This window comes from Nipponia nippon, unplaced genomic scaffold, assembly GCF_047370975.1.
Source record: "Nipponia nippon isolate SJK-2023a ecotype South Korea unplaced genomic scaffold, ASM4737097v1 scaffold_21, whole genome shotgun sequence".
Lineage (NCBI taxonomy): Eukaryota > Metazoa > Chordata > Aves > Pelecaniformes > Threskiornithidae > Nipponia > Nipponia nippon.
In genome coordinates, this window is record NW_028262338.1 from 1,446,411 (window position 1) to 1,456,651 (window position 10,241).

The 10,241-nt window shown below is 53.2% G+C and overlaps 1 protein-coding gene across 8 annotated transcripts in view; it reads left to right on the forward strand.

The window, feature by feature from the left end:
- The window catches only part of LOC104016577 (protocadherin gamma-C5-like), a 75,150-nt gene extending 65,472 nt beyond the window's left edge, over window positions 1-9,678 (forward strand). For all 8 annotated transcript variants that reach the window (XM_087760236.1, XM_087760232.1, XM_087760235.1 and 5 more), the window contains 2 exons: window positions 2,237-2,325; window positions 7,257-9,678. In XM_087760236.1, the coding sequence (XP_087616362.1) occupies window positions 2,237-2,325; window positions 7,257-7,483 (316 nt within the window). In that variant the 3' untranslated portion in view covers window positions 7,484-9,678. The remainder of the gene's footprint in view (window positions 1-2,236; window positions 2,326-7,256) is intronic.
- The last annotated feature ends 563 nt before the right edge of the window (window positions 9,679-10,241 follow it).

The window sequence follows — 10,241 nt, forward strand, 5'->3', positions numbered from 1 at the left end:
AAACTGTGCCACCACACACATCGCGGAGAAGCGATATAAATAGTTTTTGGGATGCCCTGGGTTGCAGCAGACGGCAGGTATTTCATAAGCAGTGCTGTTGGCAGTGTTGTGCCAGGGCAGCCTCTGCTACGTTAGAGGAGGTGTGAGAGTGGTGCCCTGTGCCTGGCTGGGGATGGATCAGGCGGGCGGTACAGAAGGAGAAGGGACGGATGGTCGTGTAGTCCTGGCACGGGTCCTTCGTGCCTTTGGGCAAGTTGCTTAAGACCAGATTTTCAGCAGAGTACCTGGGAGTGTCCATCCATGCATCCTTACACTCAGATCTTGTGTTTCAAAGGGAGTTTGCCTGTATATACCCCTCACTGGGTCCATATCAAGCTGTGTGCCTGATCAGGGCTGTGTGGGGCCTGATCAGAGCTCACAGGCACTCTTATCCATTCTGTGCATTTGCAGTTTTTCTTCCTGTGTGCAGGACATTTGCACAGGGAGGACAGAGAAAGCTCTTGTGCATTTAGGTCTTCCCTCCTTGAAGAACTTTGATGCAGCTGGGGCAGTGGCCTAGACATGGGAGCTGCCCACACTACAAGGTCACTGTGGCAGATACAACCTTCAAGGACATACCTGTGGGTCCATCCCATTTCTGAAATGGTCATATTGAACCTGTCCTGTGTGTGAGAGCTGCAGTGGGTGCAACCATCAGAGGCACTCAGGGAGCGTGGTGGTTCAGCATGGTGGTGAAGAGCCCATCTGCCACCCAGCACGCAGCATTGAGCTGGCACTGGCAGTGCCTGCACTGGCATTTGCAGCATGCAGGGTGCTGAGTGCTCAAGCATGAAGCTGCTGGCAGAAGACCCCAAAGCTGGGGGAGATCTTGGCTGCCTGAGCATGTCTGAGCAGGTCTTTGGGGGTCTTAGCAGGGCTTTGGGGTCTGGCAGCTCTTGGGTGCAAGGGCTGGGACCACAGCAGTGGAGGAGGAGGCCATCTCTGTGCCTTGCAGCCTGGTGGTTTGAATGCTTGCCTGAGAAATGGGCTCGGCTCTCTCCAAGGGGAAGGGCTTTCAAATCCCCCATCTTGCTTCTGGAGAGCTCCCAGCTGCAAGAGCAGGGCAGCCCTCACCCCAGGCAAGCCAGGACACAGCCAAGGGGCAGAGCCTGGCACCCCAGTGGGCGGCAAGAGCTGCAGGTGGTCAGAGCTCTCAGCTGGGACAGGGGAGACTGGTGGTCTGAGTGATGTGGTCAGTTAGGGTCAGAGCAGAGGAGGACCCAGGAAGCTGGTGAGATATTTAGGTGTCTCTGCTGGAAGTAAGGAGGCTCTGGAGAGGCTCTGGGTGCACAGCCCTGACCTCTCCGGAGGAGAAGTGCCACTACTAGTGAGCAGCGGCTGAGCACAGCAGGCACTTGGCAAACATGAATGTGGGGCTTGTTAGACTGCCCACAGACTGCTGATAGTAACCTTGGTCATGAACCCTCCTTAATCAAAGCCTGGTAGCACCCCCAGAGGTTGCCCAGGCAGATCTGTGGTGCTCAGCCTCTCCATCAGCCAGTCCTGGGGAATCAAGGTGGATGCCCACCTCCCTTCTGTCCTCTCCCTGTTGCTCCAGCCTCCCCAGGACTCTTTGCTGCCTGCTCTGCAGAGCTGGCGACTGCTCTTAGCCTCCCTTCAGAGCAGGTTTTGTGGTGCTAGGCAGCTGGCTCCATGCTGGTCCCAAAGCCCACCACGCCACAGGGTTTTCTGACCCTCTGTCTTACGAATGAAGCTGAAGAATGGAGTTGTAGACTGAAATAGCTTGAAAGGTGAGTCCACTTACATGGCCTGCAAAAGGAACAGAGGACCTTGTCGTACAAGGGTGCATGCAACTCTGGGACTTAAGGACCAGCATTTTCTGTGATATTATATTATATTGGTGGGAAGGCATTACATTATATTGGTGGGATTTTGAGGTGATGAGGTGCTGGCTGTCTCTGAAATCAGCAGGAGTTAGGTAGGTGTTGCTGGAAGCACCACTGAGCCCCCAAGTGCTTTTGGTATTGGCAGTTATTCTTCAAAAGCCTGGAGAGGGATGGAGACCTCTGACAGTGTCTTGACTCTTGAGTGTTATTTAATAGAAGGATTTAAAGCCTGCAAACTCCTCTTTGCCAGTGAACAAGCCCACAGCTTTGGCTTCTCATGCTCTCTCCCCACAAGCCCACTCCTCCTGACGGAGCTGCAGTAACTTGCTGTTTTTTTTCTTTTCCCATAGCTCCCAGAATGGAGAGGAAGGTGGAGCCTGGCCGAACAACCAGTTTGACACAGAGATGCTCCAAGCCATGATCCTGGCTTCAGCAAATGGTTGGTCTCCATCGCGTGTGCGAAAATCACGGCACTTGCTCTCGCGCCGACACCTCAGATGCATGCCATTAGATAAGATGCTGGTGGGACTTATGTATCTGGGTTAACTGGGGTGGCTTCAAAAGTCCTTCTTCAGCAGTTGCTGGTGGAAAAGCACTGCAGAGGAGAGGGGTCAGGAAGGATTCAGGCAGAGAGGATGCCAGGTAGTAATCAGCATCAGGTATGCTGTAGACAGGGGTACCTCTTCCACCCAAAGTATATAGTCTGTGTACTGGACAGAAGGTCATTTGGCTTGTGATGTGGTTGTGTTACATGAAAGAGCCAGTCTTGAGATGATGTTTTATAAACTACTTGGTTCCAGAAGATCACAGTAAACGAAACGTCTGCTGTGTTGCAGCTTGCCATAAGACAAGGAGGTAGGAAGCCTGGAAGATTTGCTTGTGGCTAGAGGCTGGGCCAGGAATACGCTAAATGCCTGACTCAGTATCCCCAACAAGCCTCGTGTCCGGAGATGCTGGTGTGTACTTCCTGCTCATGCCAGGTCCCTCTGCTGAGCTGCGGGCTTGCCAAGGTTTGCCCCATCAGCTGCTGCTGGCTCTTTGCAGTTGTAGTCACAGGGGTTTGGTTTGGGGTCGTTTGGGGTTGGTTTGTTCTGTTTTATGGCTGTGCCATGTGGAAGCGGTGGGCAGGGAGGGTTCCCATGCACCCGCGGTCTCCATTGCTTTATGTAAAAGAAGGGCAATTATCACTCTGTGCAGCGCTCTGGATAAAGAGGCTGGTTTTCATACAGCCTTTATTTATAAATACCTTCAAGTCTTTCCCCCCTGATTTAAAAATAGAAGCGACAGCACAGCCATAAAACCCTGTGCAAAATGCTTAGGATATTTCCTTTGAGCTGTTGGGAGAGAAGGAATCTGGGGGAGGAGGGGTGGCTTTGGTGATTCTTTCTTGGAAAGCTGCTGCAGCTCAACTTTGCCACTCTGCAGACACCAGGCAGCCTGGAGACACAGCTGCCGTGGCCGGGGAAGGGGATGAAGGTCTTGGGCAAGGGAGTTGTTTACACTCAAGGGAAAGAAACAATGCAAAAATGTGTCTCTGCCCTGAAAAACGACCATAGAAAAATAGCCTCCGGGGTTGCATGTGGTTATCATCACCCGGTGCTTTCAGATCCAGTTTCCTTGCTCCACAAATAAAGCTGTTTTTCTGACTGCCACTCCAGCAGTCCCCAGGATCAGAGAGCTGAGCGGGTGTCCTCCAGATTAAGCACTGACTTCCACGTAGCCCCGGGCCCTATTGCAGCAAATCTCCCCCAATCCACAAGTCTCAAATAGCCCTAACCTCTCCCATGGCTTCAGCCTGCTCAGGGGTTTAATTTAAATCAGATCCATCTGCTAGACAAGGGCTTCCCCTGCTGCAGCCCCAGGGAGAGGATGGCTCTGTGCACTCCATCCTTTTCTTGCCCATGCTGGTCCCTTGCTGTGATGGATGGATGGATGGATGGATGGATGGATGGATGGATGGAGCTGGGTGGGGACACAGCACAAGTTTTTTCCACCAGCATTGTGTTTTCATGTCTCCCCTGCTCTCTGTCGCCCCTTTTCTGCTCTCATTCATTAAGATAATAGTGTTGATTGGAGCAGGCTTTGATTAGGGGCAGTGCTAACTGCCCATTAAGCTTTGTGCTGCCCATCCTTGTGTAATGTTTCCTGGCTATTTAAATGATCCTTATCTCTTACTGTCTTCTGCTGAGCTCTGTTTGGGCTCTGGGGTGGCAGGTGGGACACAGCAACACAGGTGATGGCACTGTGTGCCCTTCGCTCACCTGCTCCTCTGAGCGTAAGCTGCTCCCACACAGAGCAGTCGATGCTGACTTCCACCACACCACATCAAGCCCATGCTCGAGTCCTCACCGAGCAGAGACCACCCGGGAGGCAGAAACTCCTCTGATGCTGCTGTGCTCCATGAGCTGGGGATGCCCCCACAGAAGGGGCTGGTGATGCCCTATGTGCATCCTTACCCTGTGCCAGGGGTTATCCTTTGCTTCAGCAAGAGGCAGAGCTGGTCCTGCTGTGCCAAGCCTGCGCAATCCAGTTGCTCTGAGGATTAAATTACTTGCCCAATGGTTAAATCACCCTCCCAAGACAGAGTGCCTGGAGAGCTGGTTTCCCCCCAGTGCTGTGACCCTGCTGTAGGGCTTCTGTCTCCCTTCCTGGGCACCATTCCTCTGGATCTTCCTCCCTTGTAGCTGGGAACAACATGAAAAGCCAGTGTTTTGAGCCATCTGAAGGGGCAGAGGCAGCTGCTAAGACAGACCAAGGAGCACAGATGCTCCAGGACACCAGACACTAAAGGGCAGACATCCTGTCCTTAAAATACTCTGGCTTCCAGCGAGAATTTATAAGGGTGCCATGGTGGGAAGTGGGAGAGTGGGAGAGCAGATGGAAAGGCAGCCTGAGGAGGTCTTTCTCCCCAGCTCCGCTGCCTGCAGGCAGGGGCAGATGCGCTATATTGGGTTCTCCTGAAAGCCCCACCAGCAGCTGCAGCAGCACGTGCTCCGGGGCTGCCTCCGGCAGGCGTCTCCTCCCCTCTGCCCACAAGGGCAATGGAGCCCCTAGCTGGTTATTTTTTGCGAAGCCCAAATTCTTGTTTTCCTCCTCAGGACTGTGTGGGATAATAAAGGTAAAGATAAAGGCTGAGCGTAACCTTTCCAGCAACAAGAACTGAAGTGCCCTGCTTGGCAAGAGCAGCCCATTTATAAACGTCTATTGTCCCTGTTCTCTCTTCTTTTCAGCCTTAATGTCAATGTTACCTAGAAACAGCCCTTTGCTCTTACCCGGGATGAACTGGCATGCTGGGAACTTCATGGGCGGCTTTTTCTCCCCTGTGAAAGCTGTGCTGTGACTGCAAACTAGTTCATGGGGACCAGTTGTCCTGGATGGTGCTGGCAGCCCCCATCCCCCTCACTGCTCAGAGCCCTGGTGCATGTGGGATGGCCCAGGAGGGCAGGGCAGCAGCACCCAGGGCAGAGGAGCAAGTGCCCAAGCCCACGAGGCCCCCACCCAGGGGCTCCCATTCTGAGATCCCAGAAGAAAAATCTCCTCCACTCCAGAGGCCATGGTCCACCTGCAAGCCAGTACCTGGCTGCAGCCTGGCTTGACAGCGCACCTCCAGCTGTCCCGTCCCCGTTCATAACACCCTGATGGGTGTGAGGTTGAGTTGGTTGTTAATGAAACAAGCTGCTGATGAGGTAAGCGAGGATTAGCAATAAATATCACTAACTGTATATGCACACCTCCTCCAGGCCCCCTCCAGCCCGAGGTCCTCAAAACCCTACCAGGTCTGGGACCCATTTAAGAGGGACTGTAGAAAAATTCTCCTGCCAGTGAAGGTTTCCACAGCAGAAAGAAAAATGGCATTTCCCCACACTGGTTCACTGTGTTTGTACACTGTCCTGCGCGTCCTTTGGCCTCAGTGCACAATATCCCGCCTGTTTTCGGATGCGCTGTTGTTTTTGCCTCCACCTGCTCTAGCAGAGCAGCTCTAACTTTTCAAACTGCAGTTGCTTCATACTTCCGACCTCTGTGAGGGGATGTGTACATAGCAGTATTTAAGGGGGTCCGTGGGATATGGCCCAGCTTTTTGTCTAGCTTTCTGGCTGGCTTAGCCATCTCCATCTGCTCAGGGAAAAGTGAAGGCAACACAGAGGCATGCACAGATCTGGTCTGGAGAGAGAAAAAACACAAGGGGACCAGCCCACGTTCTCTGCTCATTGCTTTTCTTTATTCTCGCAGTCTCTCTGCTTGCGAAAGGAGGGAGTAGCAGCCCCAAACTCTGCCTTGGGCCCTTCAGGTGCCCTTGCTGGGTTTCTCCAGCCTCCCAGGAGAGTGCGTCCATAGCCACATGCACGAAGCAGTTAAAAGGCTGAGATGGGATCCACAGTAGCCAATGCAAAGACAAGGTTTTAGCAAACCATTTCTGAGCAGGGCTGTGCAAAGATCCCACCATGGGCTGTGCACGGGCAGTCACGCTGGAGCAGGGTCGCACAGTGACTCATGGCAACAGCATCACTCATGCCCTGCCACCCCCCCCCCCCCCGTGCTCATTTAATCTCCTGCCTCCATGCATCCCTCCATCTCCATCTGGTCTCTACCTTCCAGCAGTGCCCCAGCATCCCAGGGGGGCCTGCAGCCCTTCCCCCCCCCTGCACTTGCTCTCTCTGTGCTGGGGCTTTGCAGCGCGGCAGGAATGAATTTGCCTTCCCCTCCCCCTGCTCCCAGATCTGGACCATGGGACTTACTTCAGCATTGATTTTCTTCGTGCTCGGCTTCCTAGAGCCATTTTGTGGTACTGCAGGGGAGGGATTTTCTTTCTCATCTCATATGCTCTGCTCCCTGAATAAACCTGGCTGGAGAAATACTGGGGGCAGGGTTTTAAATGCAGCGGAAAAAAAAATATTGGATTTCCCTTAATGCATTACTAGTGGTTGTGGCTGTACAATATGTTTGTAATGGGCTGCTTTCAGAGCGTGGGATATTTTTCTGTGGAGGCAGCAGGCGGGGAGGGGGACAGAGCAGACAGCGTCAGGCAGGCAGGGAGGGACAAGCAGCCCCATTGCTGCCGAGGGCAAAGGAGAGGTTGCCTTGCCCCGGCCAGCCTCCAACCCCAAATCCCAAACCTTTAGAAACGATGTGAGATAAAAACAAGGGATTTCGGTGCTGGCTGCGCCATGCTCCCCAGCATGCACATTGCAGCCGTCCTGTGGAGCAATAGCGCTGAAGGGTAATGAGGGGTGGGGGTGAAGGTTGGTGGCACTGAGGTCTGGGTTTGACACCCAGTGAGAGACTTTCAGGGCTGCTGGGGCTTGGGGTGGGCTCTGGCCAGCATTAACAACCTGCCCTTCTCTTTCCCCCCACCCTCTGGCATCCCCACAGAAGCTGCTGACAGCAACTCAACCCTGGGCGGCGGGACGGGCACCATGGGGCTGAGCGCCCGCTACGGCCCCCAGTTCACCCTGCAGCACGTCCCCGATTACCGGCAGAACGTCTACATCCCGGGCAGCACCGCCACCCTCACCAATGCCGCCGGCAAGCGTGATGCCAAGAGCGCTGGCTCCTCGGGAGGCAACAAGAAGAAATCCGGGAAGAAGGAGAAGAAGTAGAGAAGAAGAAGGAGACCTTAGAGCTACAGGGCAGCTGGCTCCAGCACTCCCCCAAACCACAGCCCAGGCCGGAGGACGAATGTGAATTTTCCGTGATGCAAAAAGTAGGAAATGCTGCGAATGTATCTCATCATCATCAGAGCTAGGAGCAGGGTCTTGCTGCTGTTAGATCTCATGATGAAAACCAATCCGGAAGCTAAACTGAATGCAAACAAGTGCCCTGTGAATACTTGCTAATGTTTTATACAATCCCTCGGGTATTAGAATATGCAAGGGCAGAAAGTCTTCTGCCATGTCTTTGGATCCGATTTGCTCCCAGATAGTCCAAGAAAGGCACAAAGCTTGTGCTCAGCTTTGCCCAGTGTAAATAATTTTAACGCAGATCTTTTAATTTATAGACCTTTGATCATTTTTTGGAAAGGAAAGGTAAGTTCCTAGCTTAGAGTTCATGCTCCAGATCTTTGCTCTTAAACTTTCCATTAGTAAAATTCGCCCCCAGTTAATGATAGCTGAGAAGCTGGTAGGGAGTGCTTCAGTTCCTGCTCACCTGTTACCCGGAAAAAAAATAAGTAAGTGTTTATATTGCATGAGTCAAAGGGAATATGGCAAAGCTGCATCCTAGACATTTATTTTTTTTAAAAGTGCAACCACTGATGGCCTGAAATATGAGATAAAAAAAAACCTTCCTGATGTCTGAGAGGTAGGGAATTCAATGAGGAGCATGCCGAGGTGTGCAGCAGCTGCCCCAGTGGTTCTAGGGGTCTCCAAAGAGCAGACACATCTCATCCCTTCTTTGCAGTAAATATTTATATGTACAGTCAATGTTCTTCTGGAATTAAAGCTAAAGAGTCTTGCTCCCCTGCGGCCAGGCTCCTTCAGGCAGCCGTCTGGCCGAGTCCCCGCCAAGGGAACCGGGGGACAGTGCTTCACGTTTCAGCACACCGCGTCTGCATGCACATCCTTCGCCTCACACCTGCACTAGCGCAGTTAGCTCCACGAACCCAGAAAAGTCCTCGCATGCCCATGCAGCGTGGTGTGAATGTGCCGGCGGCCACCCAAGCCTCCATGCTGGGGCTGCCTTGGGCGGGGGTGGCGGGTGGGATTGGTAAAGACTCATTGGGGAGACTCATTGCTTCTTATTTGGGGTGTAGACCCCAAATAACTCCCTTACCGAAGGAGTGAGATCCACAGAGCTGCTGGCGCATGGCTTTGGTGCCAAGTTGGTGACCAAGTAAGTAGTAGTTGGTTTGGTGGCATTTGGGGACCAGACCCGGAGGAGGGACCTGAGAGCTGGGGGTGATGCTGCCAAGACAGCGAGCTGGGGTGACAAGGGAGGGGGCATTGCATAGGACCATGTCAGGCCAGCCCAGAGGAGGTGATGCTCCCACTGGCTTTGGGCTTTCCACCCTGTGAAGGGAATCGAAGGATAAGGAATAGAGTTCCTCCATGTGCCCATCACCCTTGCACTGGGCCAGATTTCCATATCAAAGCAGCTCTGAGTCCCCCCAGGGAGGCAGAGGGGGGCTTTGTGTAGCCAGAGGGAGGAGAGGGGCTGTGGGGTGGCCAGGAAGGGGCTGTGCCGGGTTTCCCAGCGGGGTTGTGGTGTTTTTTCCCTTTTCAATCAGTAACGCGTAACTCAACCAAGCAGATCCAGCCCTCTCGGCCAGGCTCTGGCATGGCAGCAGTCACCCCACCACTGCTCCCTCCCCAAACCCAGGGCAGCAAGAGCATCCGCCGTGTTTCATCCGGATATGGCCACCTCTGGCGCTGGCTGCACTGGGAGCGATTCCCACCCTGTCCCCTGCAGCTGCCACCTGCCCCCCTCTAGAAATGCTGTAGCTGAATCGTAGTCTTTGTATTTCTTTTTAATCTGCAATCTGAGGTAGCGTAGTGAGTGTTGTGTATTTAGTGGCGTGTTATTTTTAATCTTGGTAACTAATTTGTGGACACCAGTATTTTCAATTTTCTCTGTATCTTCTTTCCATGTGGTCTGTGCTCTGAGTGTACGTGAAATGAAACACGTTTGCCCTTTCAATGTGTCTAATATTGAATTATACTTATATATTATATATATGCTTATATCCTTCTTATACCCATATAGACCAATGTCGATGTGTTACACGCAAGTTTTATACTCTAATATTTATATTGCTTTTTTTCTTTGGGAAAAAAAAATAATAAAATGGTTTCTTCTGAATAAATGGTATTTATTCCAATGGGAAGAGGGGGGCTCAGATGGGACTTGTCCATCCTGATGCTGCCACTGTGCTAAGGCTGCCGGTGGAGGGGTGGTTCAGCCCAAGCCTGGCTCCAGCAGTGGGGATGCTCTTGGGGCACCCCCATCCTCGGGTCCCCCATCCTCAGGTCCCTCAGGCCTTTGGGCTGAGGGTTACATGGTCGTGGGTGGCACCAGTGTGCTCCTGGCTGGCATTTTTGGGGAAGGGCTGGACAGACCCCAGCACACAAAACCGACGAGACCATGGTGTCCACAGCCTCTTCCCCAGCACCAAAGGGATCCAGTCGCCCTTCCCCATCACTGGCAGGGATCCATTCTCCCTTCCCCAGCCCCAGTGTGGATCTGGTCACCCTTCCCCATCACCAGCAGGGATCCACTTTCCCTTTTCCAACCCCGGGGTGATCTGGTTTTCATGGTGCCCGGGCTCCCCACTCTGTGCTTGGGGAGGAGGGTGTGTGTGTGGGGGTGGTTAGGCGCTGTGCCCGGGGCTCCCCGGCCAAGACAAGCCCCCCACCCTCTCCC